This window comes from Condylura cristata, unplaced genomic scaffold (genome assembly GCF_000260355.1).
Source record: "Condylura cristata isolate star-nosed mole 26May11 unplaced genomic scaffold, ConCri1.0 scaffold00011, whole genome shotgun sequence".
Classification (NCBI taxonomy): domain Eukaryota; kingdom Metazoa; phylum Chordata; class Mammalia; order Eulipotyphla; family Talpidae; genus Condylura; species Condylura cristata.
In genome coordinates this window covers 4,105,760-4,120,791 of record NW_004567112.1, presented here as the reverse complement: position 1 = coordinate 4,120,791, position 15,032 = coordinate 4,105,760, and the positions used below count along the sequence as shown (strand labels likewise).

Sequence of the window (15,032 nt, the reverse complement as noted above, 5' to 3'; positions counted from 1 at the left end):
CCCCCCCCCCCCCGTTTTTGATCCCATTCCCCACTCCACCCCCACAGAATGTCTCTGGTATATGGATGTTCATTATTTTTGCAGAACGGATGATTTTTTAAAAGTGGGCCGAAGCCCCTCGTCTGGACAGTGCAGCACAGGTTCTGGCCAAGCCTCAGTCAAGTGCTTCCCAGGCTACTGTTGTAAGGAACAGGCGCCCCATTTCTCCAGTCCTGTGCCATTTTCTAGGTCAAGTGGTCTCTTCCTGAAAATTTTTCTTTGTTCTTTCTGCTGCTGTTTTTCTTACCACTTCGGGAGGTTAATTTTAGGGTGCTACTTCACATTCAAACGGAGGCCCTAGAGTTGCATTATTTTTAATCTCTGTTCTCTCTTCTGGGGGGGGGGTGGAAGTTGGGGGAGGGAAGAGGCTATAGGGAGCAGGACATCCTGGGGTGCCAGCCTCCAGGGGGGTGCTGTTTGCCCCTGGAGGGGCTTCCAGAGCCAGTGCGGCCCTCTGATCTCTGCAGCCAGGCTGCTTGGGGGGGGGGTGCTGCCTCTGGGCCTCATTCACCCCTGTGAAGCGCAAAGCACAGTGCCTGCAGGCAGCCAGAGGGTGACAGCAGTGACCCCAGAGTTCAGTGCCCAAATGCCAGTCCTGGTTCTGCTCCTCTGCGGCCCCTGGACCCTCACGGTTCCCGAAAGGCCCTGCACCCCAACACCCTGTGGATGGGGCGGAAATGCAGCGGCGCTGGTGGGTCCCCCGCACCCCGTCAGCGCACGCTTCTCCCTGCGCGGGGCCCACAGGGCTGATGGGTGAGAGGGCGGCCTCAGAGAGCCTCGTACGGTGCCTTCCCTGTGGGAGTCAGAGAGAGCCTAGAGGATCTGGTTTGGGGGCCCCGGCCAGAAGCCGCAGACCCTTGGCTTTGCAGAGGGCGCTCTTACCCTGTCCGCTTTCACCTCAGTTGATACCTCCCACAGCCCTGAGGCTCAGGGTCTGGGGTAGTCCTCTCTACACCTGGAGAAAGCCCACGCGAGTCACCAGCTCGCCCAGCTACACAGCTAGGGGTGCAGGCCCACTGTCGTCGGGACCCCGGATCCGCTGGCTGGCAGCTCTTGGTTCTCTCGTGGAGAACAATAATTAGATACTACAGACGCAGCCCCAAGTTGTTTTAGAGAAGTTCCTTCCAGAAGACCGACCTTGGAGGGAGGACTTCTCCCCTCCTCGGTCCTTCCACCTGGGGGCAGTGGTGAAGCCATCTTATAAGCAGGGGTTCTGAGTGAGTTTTTACAGCAACTATTCCTTGAGGCCACCTGTGAAGTGCCACTTCTCCCCGTAACATAGAAACAAAGCCTACAGGCAGTAATAGGGCCATAGGCTTTGGGAACTCCCAGTCAAGTACTGTGGTGTCATATGTGTGACATGTTTTGGAAGAAGTTCAGTTGTCCAGGGAGAAATCAGGGAAGGCTTCCTGGAAGAGATGGCATTTGAATCGGACCTTGAGAAACAGACTGTGAGAAGTAGGAGCAGAGAGGGGAAGTAAGGATCATGGGCGAGGGTGTGGGATGAGCAAGCCCAGAGCACACAAGAAATCATTCAGCCCCAGTGAACCACTGTGTTCACAAGGTGATACGGAAGAAGGGAGATCAGGCCAGGTTGCAAAGCCTGCGACTGCCAAGCTGAGGGTTTGGCTTACGTTCTTTTCTCAGTGGGCGGCGGGAAAACATGGAAGGTTTCCACAGGGGAGTGGTGTGTTCAGAATCACCCACTAGGAAAATGACCCTATTCGTGCTAAGAGAAGTCTGAGGTTGGAGAAGAAAGTGGAAGTGAGCCAACCGTGGCAAGTAAGACGCTTGTGATATTAAAACCCACTCCGTGGCACGGTGCCAATGTGTTTTTACTTCTCTTGCAGGAAAATAGTGGCTGAGTATGAGAAGACCATCGCTCAGATGATAGGTGGGTGTCATGACTTTCGGGGGTCTTTGGAGAAGGCGCCTCAGAGCACAGGTTCCTTCAGCGAGGGACCCAAGCAGCTGCTTCACCTAGGGCAGCGAGCCTGGGGACCCCCTGAGGCCCCTGCCAGGGGCCAGAACGCCCCATAGCATTTGGGCCTGTTGGAGGCCACGGCCACCATCTGACCACCTCAAGCAGGAGACTCTTGGGTGGTGCCCTGGATGTGGGGGGGGCTTTCTGCTCACAGGAGAGATGGGGAACCAAATTCCTAAATTCCAGTTCCACTTAGACTGGTGCCAGGGTGTTCCGGAGGGTCCAGGCAAGGCAGCCCCCACCCGCCCCTCTGTGACTGAGGCTGCTGTCGACCATCGCAGCCTGCCCCCCGGCTGTGGCCACCGCCTCAGACCCCTCAATGCAGCCGCCCCGACGGCCAGCACGGACAGAGTGCCGCGACCTGTGGCAGAGGGCCTCAGACCACAGCTGAGACACACAGGGCTTTGCTCTTTGTCTTTCTGTAGTAAGACATGATCTTGCAGAAGTTCCAAGCCCAGCTGTTCACACGAGTGGTCATTTTTCGAAACGGTATTAGGACGCTAGGGGACACGTCTGTGCTTGCGTCTAAATTGGCTCAGGCCCACGATACCAGGTTTTTACATTATTATTTTCTGTTTTTAAGGAGACAGAGTAGAGCCCCAGGTCTGAGCACACCGCAGTGCGTGTCCCAGCGGGCGCTGTGCCGGCCAGTGGCCGCCACGCATCTCATCCCAGTAAAGACGAGACCAGCTGGGGCGCAGAGAGGAAACGAGAGCTGAGGCTTTCGCTCAGAGAGCTCAGGCCTTGACGTGTCACCACGAAGGCCGTTTCCCCAGAGTTCCGGGAAGAAGCCTCCTGGCGCTCCTAGGGATGGGCCCCTCCGGCGTGTGCTTCTATGACATGAAACCTCTTTATTAAATTGGTGTCAGGCTTTATGAAAACATATGGATGAGGTTAAAAAACAAGAGTACAAACCAAGAAGGCAATCTCTTGGAACGGGGCCTGCTGGTGAAAGTCACGGGGAGGAGTTCTGCCTCAGCACGCAGGGCCTGGCCACTGAGCAGGCCCTTGGGCCTCCTGCAGCCTTGGGGAAGAAGCATCCCCCTGCCTCCCGGGGCCCATCTGGAACCTTCCTTCTGCATACCAGTCATGTGCTTGCCATTTGCCCTTGATGATGACAGCTAGTCAGGTGTTGAAATGGGGGTGCAAGGCCCATGCCCCAAGAGAAGGCCGCCGGACCATCCTTTATTGCTGGGAGGGTGTTTCCACACGAGCAGACACCCCTCTCTAGTTGGCCCCAGGCCTGTCCTCAGGGGCCCACGGGGGCTGCCTCACGGGGTGTCCAGGTGAGACCTGTTAGAACAACACTTAGAATCCCAGGGAAGCCTGTGGAAAGCGGGCTCCAGGGATCATGGCTGCACAGCCCCAGGCGCTCGCCGGGGCTCCCCTGACCCCCTTCCCCACACCTACCTGCGCACCTCTGCACTGCCCACCCCACGTGCTTGCTTCTGCCCCAACAGGCCTGCCCCTTTCCCTTAGGGACCCCCAGGAGACCCTGTGCATGAGCTGGGGGTGCCCTCTGTAAGATCTGTGAGCCCCTCTTGGACGATGGAGTGCCCCGGTGGCTCTGGGACGCCCCCCGCAGCGTCCCTGGCTGGAAGCAGCGTCCTCACTCAGGTGACCTGCGGGGCCTCTCCCGACACTCACACGCAGCTCGCTGTCCTCCTCTTCACCCAGCTGCCAGCTCTTCTCATCAGACGGGCGCCCGACGTGGCCGCCGACCAACGTCACTCCTCAGTCGTGGCCAGGGCCACACAGACCCCAAGTCCCGGTGTCCCGGCCAGCAACCAGGCGGGGCTGAGGCCTGGCCAGATAAGCCTCCCATGGTGGCAAGGGACCCCACTATGTGGCGTCACACCCAGCTTCCCGCCTGCTCCCCGTGTGCTGCCTTTCATTCCCCCACCCCACCCCAAGGCCCTGGGCCGGCGGGACCAGAGAGAGTGCCCGCCTGGTGAAGTCCAGACCAGCCCTGGCCCTGCCCGCCCTCCAGGCTCTGGCTTCCCTTAAGCCTTCGCAACCGCCCCACGCCAGCCTGGCCGCCTCGACAGTCCCCGTGACGTGTTACTGACAGAACCTGTTTCATTAGGCTCAAGTGTCGAGCGGGAACTGGGAACACAAGGCCCCCTTTGCTTCTGCATTCTAGGCTGTTGCGATTGTTTTTTTCTGCTTTCCTAACACTGCCCTGATGATCTGTTTTGCTTCCATTTTCTGTTGCTTTTCCCCTTTGCTTGCAAAACACACAGGCAAGCCTGGTAAGTAGATGCTTTCCCCCTGGTTTGACCCACTGCAACCCTCGTTTGTTTGGTTTTTTGATTTTTGTTACTTTTGCTTTCTGTGCTGCATCCCCCGAGGTTGGCCGGTGTTTTGCCTGGAAAAGCTGGCGAGTCCAGTGCCATTGTTTTGTTGGTTTGCGGCCGATTTCCTGATTTGCAGGCGCTCTCTGCCTTCATGGTTTACAATAAGAATTCTGAGGTGTTCTTGCCTCCTGGTGTTCTGGGAAGTGGTATTTTTATTTTTTATTTTTTTAAAGATTTATTTATTTGTTCATACAGAATTGGGGTACAGGCCAGAGGCACAGGGGCGGCGAGAGGCTTCACCAGAGACAGAGCGGGGAGCAGAACAGGCAGAGTGACGAAGTCCACTGCTGAGGGGAGCAGAGGGCGGGTCAGGAGAGGTCTGCCGCGCCATGTGGTCACCTCCGTGGCAGGCGGGGATCGAACTCATGCGGAAGCGGCTTTAGCTTCTCAGTGCTGTGCTTTAACCTGCTGCGCCACCAGGGAGGGCCGGAAGTGGTATTTTTAGATGGAGCAGATGGGGAGGAGACCCGGGGCAGGCCGGTCTCAGATGCGGGAAGCAGGTGGACGGTGCTCCTTTCCTGAGCCCTGCGACACGTGGCCATGGCCTGCCAGAGGCCAGGGATGTGCCCCACACCGTGTGCGAGGCCCGGGGGAGCCACCGTGCAGGCCGAGACGGGCTGTGGTTCCCGCTTACGGGATGCAGCACAGCGCCTGCTGTTCGGGGTCTGAAGCAGCCAGAGCGCTACCTGCTGGCAGTTCCTGCCGGCTGTGCCAGAGGCAACCCCTTGTGGCGCCAATTTGGGGGTGCCAGCAAGGCTGTAGACAGTGGGTCTCTGACACTGGCTTTGTTACAGGGTCACCCAGTGGGAATTGGGCCGCCTGTCTGGGGGGCCACCCCCGTGCGCTTAAAATTCAGTGGTGCTGCAGGCACACAGGAAAGGGTCAATAATGGGTTTATTTACAAAAAGGGAAAAGAAAAGGAGCAACCCAGGGAAAGAGAGAGATACAAGCTAACTGGAATATCTTAGCGGCTTGGCTGACTTGGAGCTGTGGGAACAAACCAACTGATAGCCCCTAGTCCCACGGTCAGAGAGAGCCAGAGAGCAGTTGCCTCTCCCCACCAGAGCCATTGAAAATCGCGCCCTATTTATCCCCAAGGTCCCAGAATGCTGCTTAGCTCCGCCCCTGGTCCTGACAGTTCTGTCCCTGGTGCTGCTGGGAGTTGTAGTTTCCAATCACTGGAGCAGGCATGGAGTCCAGAAAGCTGGAGTAGGGGTGGGGCCCACAAGACTCTGCAGAGTTCCTTTAGGACATCTTCCCCCTCACAGCTTGTTACTACGTTTAGGGTTTTTCATGCATCCTCAAGCGGGCCCTGCATGGTCTGTGCTCGTCCCACTCGGGGAACAAGACTGAGACACCCCAGCCCAAGTCACAGCCGCGAAGCGCAGCGCCAGGATTTGAACCTGGCAGGCAGACGCCGGCACCTGGCCCTTCCCCCACCCAGGAGCAGTGGCTGCGTGAGGCAGGGTCTGAGGGAAGCGGCCCGTCCCAGGGCGCAGCTTGGCGCAGATGAGGGGCTCTCGTACTGACCGAGAACCTCCCGGGCGGGTGCAGGCGGTATTCGAGCAACGCCCCCCACTCCAACCCCACCCCCAGAGTCGGGTACACGCTCACGCTGCTCAGGGGTGAGCGTCTGGGGCCCCAAGAGTCGGGACTCGTGAGCGAGTTTAACAGCCGGAGCCGGAGCCGCGGCCGGCCCTGACCTGCCTCACTTGAGGTTTACGGGGGTGGCCGTGTCCCAGGAACCTGAGGGCAAGAACCCAGAGCCGGCGCCCAGGGAAGGTGCCTCTGGCCGAGGGGAGCTCTGGGTGTTCCCCACAAGCAGCACAGCAGGGCCGAGCCTGGGGGCGGGGGCTGCCATGGGGGGCAGAGGTGTGAGGGGAAGGTGCCTGGGCTCTCCTTGGAGACTTCCCTGAGCAGGAGAGACCTGCTCGGGGCAGTCTGGCTGCTGGGGCCCGCCCGCGTTCGAGCGCCCCATCCCCGCAGCCCAGACCGCTGCTCTCGCCGGCGGGTGCCACTTCCCACGGGCTCCGTCCTGCGGCCAGCACCCCTGGGCACTGCAGCCAGCGGGCATCGTGCCCCGGGGCACTGAGCGGAGGAAGGCGTCTGTGGAGCTCCTCCCCTCCCCCACGCACCACTGTCACCAGGGTTCCAGAAAGATCAGAGAAAGTGGCGCCTGTGGCCCCGGGGGGCCGCCGGGAGGCCGCCTCCGGCAAGGCCAGGTGGCCCCCCCAGCCCTAGGGAGGGAACGGGCTGTGGCCCCTGGGGGCCGCCAGGAGGCGGGGTGCCGGACAGAGTGGCCACTGTGGCCGGCAGGGCTTCACCCTTCATAGGGACTGAAAAACTCGCTTGCGCAGAAACAGCTGCATTTTCCTCGGTGTGACGTCCCTGCTGTGCAGTAGCATCAGGACGGCAGTTACGCTGCTTTGGGTTTAAGAATGAAGAAGCCGTTTCCTTCCCCCGTGGTCATCTCTTTGTCTTGAGTCCTGGAAAGGGTCCCCGCCCCCTGCCCGGCCACCCACTCTCCAGTGTTGTTCAGCCCAAGTCAGTAGTGGAGATTCCTCCTGTCAAGCCGCATAGAATCGCTGGGGTCGGCTGCAGGGGCAGGTGGAAGCACTCGCTGGTGTCCCTCCAGGTGTGGGATGTGGCTGTAGGTCCTGCAGAGTCGGGGTGGGGGTGGGGGGCCGGGCGAGTCTGAAACGCCTCACCCGTCCGCGAGAGGCGGCTCTCGCCCTGGACCGGCCTGCGCTCCACGGGTGTGGCTTTGCTGTGTCTCCCGCCAGAGGATGAACAGAGGGAGAAATCCGTCTCCCACCAGACGGTCCAGCAGCTGGTTCTGGAGAAGGAGCAAGCGCTGGCCGACCTCAACTCCGTGGAGAAGTCCCTGGCCGACCTCTTCAGGAGATACGAGAAGATGAAGGAGGTTCTGGAAGGATTCCGCAAGGTGAGGACCCCGCGGGTCTCTGGAGATGGGGACTGGAGAGCAGGGGCGGGCTGGGCGGGGCTGACGCCCGTCTCCACTAGCTGAGAAGTGGGGCGCCTCTGCATCAGAGGCCTGGGGGTTCCCGACACTCAGCACGTCCTCTGTGGTTTCCACCCCGTCCTGCGTGGTCAGAATGAAGAGGTGTTGAAGAAGTGCGCACAGGAGTACCTGTCCCGGGTGAAGAAGGAGGAACAGAGGTACCAGGCCCTGAAGGTGCACGCAGAAGAGAAGCTGGACAGGTAACCGGGGCCCCACGGGCGAGGGCATCGGGAGCCCCCAGGGCCCAGGCTGTTTCCGGATGGGCGGATGACGTGCTGTGCTTCTTTGGTCCAATGAGCACGTGCTCCCGATTGGCATTCGTTTTGATAAGTGAGGGGTGCATGTTGCCATTTCCAGGGCAGCCCTCAGTGCACCTTGGGGGTGGGGTTCTCATGGGCCCCTGTATTCAGGCCCCTGTCGGTGGGCGCTGGACCCAGACGGCTCCCCCCGGCCAGGGTGGGAGGAGAGCGCCTAGGAGATGCCGACCGGTTCTGAGCGCCCCTCACCCCCGCCCCATCTGCCCAGGGCCAACGCCGAGATAGCCCAGGTCCGAGGCAAGGCCCAGCAGGAACAGGCGGCCTACCAGGCCAGCCTGCGGAAGGAGCAGCTGCGGGTGGACGCGCTGGAGAGGACGTTGGAGCAGAAGGTAACGGCGTGGCGGGGTCCGGGCTCCCCGGCTCGCACGGCAGCCCCCCAAAGACGCCTGTCGGAAGAGGCAGTTTAGTGCCAGCCCCGACACGAGCCTCCTGGCTGGGTGCTCGCCGCTGCTTTTCATTCCTTGTCCATATTCAAGTACCCATGAGGCCTCCACTGTGTGTCAGACACATACACGTTATCCTGCCTCTAGCCTGCGGGGGCTGGGGGGTCCTGCCAGGGCCCCAGCAGAGACAGCCGACTGCAGATTGCAGCCTGGCCAGGGGCAGCAGGACTGGAGAGCTCGCGAGGCCCCTCAGCCTCCGCCAGGCCTGGTTTCCAGCTGGCGCTCAGTCTTCTGGGACCTCCCACCCCTGCGTGTCTGAGCGAGAGCCCCTTGTGCGGGGGGCGGAGGTCGTCTGAAGAGTGTGGGTGGTGAGGGCCAGGCGCCCCAGCTGTTTCCAGACATTGCTCAGTTCACCTACTGGATCTAGGAACCCTGGTGGGCAACGTGGGGGGAGGGGCCGGGAGGCCAGTGTGTCTGTGTGGTCTCCGCTACCCGCAACACCCAGTGGGCCGCGGCCTGGCCTGCTCCCAGCGGGCTCCAGCGTGGCTGGCTGCACTGACCCGGGATGGCCACGTCTCTCCCTCCAAGGCCCTTGAGCCCTGGGACCCAGGGGTCTCGGTCCTGCCCCACCAGGCCATCCCTGATGAGGGGAAGTGCGAGATGGGGGCTGTGGAGGGAGCCGGTGCTCGTGAGCCCTTCACTGTGTGCTGGTCACTGTGCTTGTGGGCGTTACATCCCTCGTTTAGTCCTAGAGACAAACGTTAACATCTACATTTTAGCGATAATGAAAGCAAAGCTCAGAGAGGCTGTGTGACTTGCCCAAGGTCACACAGCAAGAGGTGGGGTATAGATTTAGATCGCTCATCTCTAGGTCACGTGTCTCGCTGCTTTAGAGCATTTCAGAGGTGCCAAGTGTTCTGGAGGACCCGACACCAAATGACCATTTCAATTGGCTTAATTCAAACCACCAAGAGATTTCAGCAGCCTCTCTCCTCTTCTTCCAGAACAAAGAGATAGAAGAACTCACCAAGATCTGTGATGAACTGATTGCCAAAATGGGGAAAAGCTAACTTTGAACCACACGTCTGAACTTGACCGTTGCGTGCAATATGACCGTCGGCACACTGCTGCCCACCCCGCTGTGAGGACAGGGTGTCTCACTTTTGCGTATGCACTACTGTATTTCCTTTCCAAATAAAGTTGATTTGATTGTATGCAGTACTAGGGAGACCATCAGAATTTCTTGCTATTGGTTTGCATTTTCCTAGTATAATTCATAGCAAGTTGACCTCAGAGTTCCTGTATCAGGGAGATTGTCTGATTCTCTAATGAAAGACACATCGCTGACCTTGACCTTGCCCTTTGCACCTGAGTTCCCAGGGTGAGCGGCTTCTGGATTTCATATGAACTTGTACAGCTTGCACAGGGACTCTTGCCTTAAAGAGCGTAAACTTGATCTGCATTTGCTGATTTGTTTAAGAAAATGCATGTTTCCAATAAAATTCTCTATTGTAAATAAATTTTTTTCTTTGGATCTTGGCACTAAGTGTGGCTCTGATTTATTTTCTGGGGCTGTTTGAATCCTTTCTCGCCTTTGTTAAGCGATAGCAATCTGGCCTTGTATTCTCTGGCTCATCTCTTGCCCTGCAGGGTTAAAAATAACCTTGCCTTCATTATTGTGCCTGAGTCTGTAAGATGAAGCTAATGAGAAATATCGACTTGCTACTTAAATAATTAAGTGAGCACATTGGGTCACTTAGATTTTGTTTGTACAAAGTCTCTTTGAGATTAGGGGGTAAAAGCTATTTCCTGTGATTGATTCAAGGAAGTAGCAGGCTGTCGCCTTCCTGGCGACACCCCTGGAGCGTGGCTAGCCTTGGGAGATTATCCGCACCCCCAAGGATTAGGAAACGGGGCAGTTACCACGGCGGAAGGCCGCGAGGGGATTAGCACGTGTCTGCCCTCAGACGTGTTACTGGAACAGTGTGGATGGGGTGAGGGGTGGGGGTGACTGGGGTCCCTAAGACTGCCATAGCAAGTCGCCCCAAGCTGGCAGTCTGAAACCATGCAAAGACATCCTCTGGCGGGTTTGGAGGCCAGAAGTCAGCAGGCTGCCCCCACCCCACCCCCAGTCCCTGAGGCAGTGTCCAGGGTCGCCAGCCTCCATGGTTCTGGCCACGTTGTTCCAGTTTCTTCACCTGGCCTCTCTGTGTGTCCAGTAGCCCTGCTTTCCAAGGGGCCACCCCATAGGAACCCACTCCGGTGAGCTGGTGAGGGCTGAGGCAGGACTGAGGCAAGGGCAGAATTTCTCATCCCCTAGGAACCCGGATCTTCGCAAGCACTGGCACGGAGGCCCCGGACCAGAAAGGCCGGACACGTGGCTCCAGCCAGAGCAGGTCTCAGGGGGCCCTGTCCAGCCTTGGGGGCAGGCATTACCCCCAATCCAGTGTTCTCAGGACTCTGAATTACATCTACAGAGACCCTATTGCCAACTGAGGTCGCCTTTGCAGGCGGTGGTGGTTAGGATGTGGGCGCATTTTCCCGGGGGGACGTGTACACCCCGTAGGACGTGTGGGGTGGGGTATACGCCTGGGGAGCAGACCCGAGCCCGACGTTGTGGCTGGATGCCCCCCTTCCTGCCCAGGTTCGGTGGTTCCAGGCTGCTGCCTCGCTTAGGGCCCTTCCTGCCGGCACAGGTGGTGTGGCGGAGCTGGCGTCCAAGGTGAAGCTTGGCGGTTAGAGGCAGCACAGGCAGAGAAGGGCAGCCTGCACCCCCAGCCTGTAATCAGGCCACCCCCACCTGACCAGGACGCTGCCTCCTCCCCCTGCCCAGCAGCCTCTGTTTGGTCCAGCCACCGCCCTCACCGGATGCTCACCTGGCAGGACACATCCCTTCCACCACCCGCATCCCAGATTCTCTCTCAGCTGAATTCTCAGGCCAGAGAAGCTCCTCAATCTTTTTTCTCATTCAAGTGAAACATGTCCATTGCCAAAAATTAGAAATACAGATAAGGGAGGAAAGAAAACAACCATCACCCCAAACCAAGAGATAATAACTAAACGTTCTTAGCTTTATTTTTCTGTAGTTTTGCCCTTTCTATGTGAGCTGTTCATTTGGAGTGACGTCATTTGGAGTGTCGTGGTTCCCGCCCCCGGCTCGGCCCTCCTCCTCCTCACCTAACACGCGTTAGTTAGTGCTGAGTGTTTTATGTCAAGCAGCGCGGCTCGTAATCACCACACCTGAGTCCCATGGACCAGATGTACTTAACAAACTGCCCACTGTGGACACTTACATCATGCCAGTGTTTGTTGTCATTGTGAACCCTCGCTGCTGTGGGCACCCCAATACTATGCAGAGGCCCCAGCACAGTCCTGGGCCTGAAGGTGGTTACAGGCCCAGGCAGTAAGGGAGGACGCCCAGCAGGGGGAGCTGTGGGGCTTCCTAGCGGTCCTGGGAAGCCCGTGGTGAGGATTTGGCTTCCAGGGGTGACACCGGAGGCCCTGGGATGCAGGCCTTCACCTCAGGGTATGGGGACAAATCTCAGTTTGGGTAAGTGTTATGTGGACACACAGAAGCTGCTGTCATTGGTCAAGAAGCAGGTGCTGCTGATGTAAAGTAACCAGGTCGGAGGCTATTTGGTCCTCTATGGCTTGACTATGATTCGTGTTTCCGCTGAAGCAAAGAAGCCAGATCAAAGTCCAGACTCTCAAGCATGCACTTTGCTTCCTCTCGTAGCTTTCCGGAGGCGGGACGAGGGGCCGGGCTGCCGGTCAGGAGCTGGCGGGCTGGGAGCGAGGGTGCAGCTTTGCGGCTGGTGGACTGTGCTAAAGCAGGGAGGCAGGATTGCATCCAGCTGTGTACACCTGACATCATCAAGCTGTAAGTGGGTGCATGTTGCCGGGTTCCGTAAACCGCCTCCCAAATAGAAGCTGTAGGAAACCCTCCGTGGAGGGTCGTCTGGGCCGGTCTGTCCTGACTGCTGTGCAGTTATCCCTGGGCAGCAGTGGAACAGCGGCCACTGTGAGCCGAGCCAGGTCCCAGGGCGCCCGGGCTGTTTTCCTCAAAGATACATTTTTATCTGGGAAGCCCACTGCCCAATCGCCTGCAGAGGGATTGTACAAATTATACCCCCAACACCTGACACAGGCCCCACCCCACCCCCAGTGGACACAGACCCCTCTGAGGCCTAGGAGCTGGGCCGCTGGGCCCCGGCTGCTCAGTCTGCCCGGCCCAAGCTCAGCCTCAGGAGCCCGGCCTGGCCTGGCCTGAGGGGTCTCGGCCCTGGCGTTGCAAACGCTGAATATCCTTCACTTTTACCCGGCCTTCGTGGAGCTGTGTCCACTCCCCAGGTTTCCTCCTTCGACGCTTTAAGGACAGCTAAGGGGAGGCCCCACTGGAGGAGGGGGGCAGTGGGGTGGGGAGGCTTCCTCCTTCCCTCCCGTGGCGAGGGAGGGGGCATGGCGGCTGGAACCGGGTGGTGGGCTTGGTGCAGGTGGTTCTGGCCAAGGGCTGTGCTCTGTGAAGTCTGGAGTCTGAGCCGGCGGGGGCCTGCGCCCTCAGGGCTCATGACTTCTCTGGGCTCATATGCTGGGCCGGTGCCGGCCGCATCCCAGCACACCGCTGGTCCACTGCAGGTAATCCTCGGGGGCCACGGCCACTTCACCCTACTTGTGGTTGTTGGCTCCGTCTGATAGTTCAGCCACCGGGAACTCCAGCAGAGATGTGCACACAGAGGGCTCTGGGTCCCTGAGCTCAGACCTTAGGAAAGGAGGAAGCGGCCCTCTGGGATGCTGTTCCTGAGCGGCCACGAGAGGGAGCCCGAGGGCTGGCCAGCAGCTGTGCCTGGCCGGGCGCCCCTGCCCGCAGGCCCATAGTGGAGCGGGATGTTCAGAGGTTCAGGACAGCATTTAAACTCTTCAACGGAAACCGTGCACGGACCTAGGGACAGGGAGCTGGGGAAACGTCGGATGCCGGGGAGGCAGCAGCAAAGCGGGCTGATATATCCGGTTTTGCAGACACCTGCCGAGACGGCCCGCAGAAGCAGACAGGCGCCGGCCGGCGTGACACGTCCAGGCACACACACAGCACCCCCAGCTGTCCGAGTGCGAGCTGGGCTCTTCCGAGGTTCGTGGCTCTGGTGTGCGGGTGCAGGGCTGGGCAAGCTTCCATGTGGCCGGCAGCCCCTCAGCAACACGGGGTCAGGAGAGGCGGCGTCAGGAAGAGGCCATCAGCGGCCCCGCTTACAGTCACGGACACAGTTAGGGTGGCCCAGCAGCTGCTTTCCTGTCCTGCTTCGCCATCGGCCTGGCTCCCTGGGGGCTGCGCGGGAAGGCCGCAGGAAGCTTGTGCTCGGGCTCCCGGGCTGGACGCCGGGCTCTCACTGCGCTGGACTCTGGGAGCCCTAGAGGGGGCCCGGAATTCAATGGGCTAAGTTTCCCGGGAGGGGTCTGCGCAGCCCCCACCTCCTACCTGGGGCCCAGACGTCAGATCCAGATCTCCAGGATGCGGCAACTTCCCGCCTGCCCTTGCGGGAAGGCCTTGGCTGGCCCTGACCCCACCCCAGCCCCTTCGGCAGTTCTTAGTTCCCCAAAAGAAAATTATACACTGATCATCAAAACAAATCAAAAGGCGTAGTTCTGAATGACGTTAGACCCTCCCATTTTAATTTAACTATTTTTGTCAAAACATTTGTGGGTACTCAAAAGACACAAAAACACTGATTCAAAAAGATACCTGCACCCCCATGTTTATTGCTGCTTTATTTACAATTGGAAAAACATGGAAGCAGCCCAAATGCCCAAAAGTAGATGACTGGATTTAAAAAATGTGGTCCATAGACACAATGGAATATTACTCAGCAACCAAAAAAAAGAAACACATGCCTTTTGCAGCAACATGGATGAAGCTGGAAGGGATCATGCTGAGTGAAATAAGCCAGAAAGAAAAGGAAAAATACCAGATGTTTTCACGCATAGCCGGAGCATAACGGACCAGGGGAGAAAATAATGATAATAATAATGAACAGCTCTAGACCAGAGACATTTTATGGGGTGGCGTGGGGAACGGGATCAAACACGGTGGGGGAGGGAGTGCGCTGGACTATGGTGATGGCACACGGGTGACTCGGTGATGGGAAACCCACGGGATTACAATTGAGATGGGGGGAAAATGTACAAAATGATATGAAAACTATTATATTATTTAAAAAAACATTTGTGGGTACTAGGGCTAGAAATGGAGTGGACCAGCGGCCACAGCTGGGGGACCTGCTAGTCCATTCTTCGTCACAGCTGGGGGCTGAGGGCCTGGGCTTGATTCTCATCCAGGCTCTTTGCGCGACTCTCCTGGGGTCGCCCACCCCGGACCTTAGGGATGTGAGGATGTCACCTCCCAGCAGGGAGGTCAAGGAGCAAGCAGGTGCCACCCCATTGGTCCCCCACAGCCACTCAGCCATGGACCTGCAGCGCGGCACAGGAAGTGCTCAGAACCATCCTGATGTTGCCATGGCGCCCGCAACGACCCAGGAAGCCCGAGATACGCAGAGAAGGAAGAGGAGCCCCAGATGTCATGCTCGCTGTCGGGGCTCAGTCTCGGAAAGAGAACCGCCCCCAGCGCACCTGTGACCCAGAGAGCGCCATGAGCGCGCAGCCCCTGTGAAGGCGGGCGGGTGGGCTTGGACAGCAAGTGTAGCTGGCACCTGACACCCCTCAGGTACAGGGGGCGCCCTGGTGACAGCCAAGCTGGCCGCACTCCCTTGAGCACCTTGGGGCTCCCAGCTGGGTGGGGACCGGTCACACAAGCAGCAGATGATCTGATCAGCCTCCTCGGAGGGCCTCGGTGTCCCATCACCTGGGATCACCTGGGATCACCTGGGGACAGGTTAAAGGGACAGGTTGAGGGTTCTGGTTATCCCATGATTTGCTCGATGT

The 15,032-nt window shown here is 58.8% G+C and overlaps 1 protein-coding gene across 6 annotated transcripts in view; it reads left to right on the top strand.

Moving 5' to 3' along the window:
* Nucleotides 1-9,641, top strand: part of TACC2 (transforming, acidic coiled-coil containing protein 2) — a 56,674-nt gene extending 47,033 nt beyond the window's left edge. For all 6 annotated transcript variants that reach the window (XM_012723669.1, XM_004680383.2, XM_004680382.2 and 3 more), the window contains 5 exons: nucleotides 1,890-1,933; nucleotides 7,164-7,324; nucleotides 7,496-7,602; nucleotides 7,928-8,048; nucleotides 9,107-9,641. In XM_012723669.1, coding sequence (XP_012579123.1) covers nucleotides 1,890-1,933; nucleotides 7,164-7,324; nucleotides 7,496-7,602; nucleotides 7,928-8,048; nucleotides 9,107-9,172 — 499 coding nt within the window. In that variant the 3' untranslated portion in view covers nucleotides 9,173-9,641. The remainder of the gene's footprint in view (nucleotides 1-1,889; nucleotides 1,934-7,163; nucleotides 7,325-7,495; nucleotides 7,603-7,927; nucleotides 8,049-9,106) is intronic.
* Nucleotides 9,642-15,032: the final 5,391 nt, after the last annotated feature.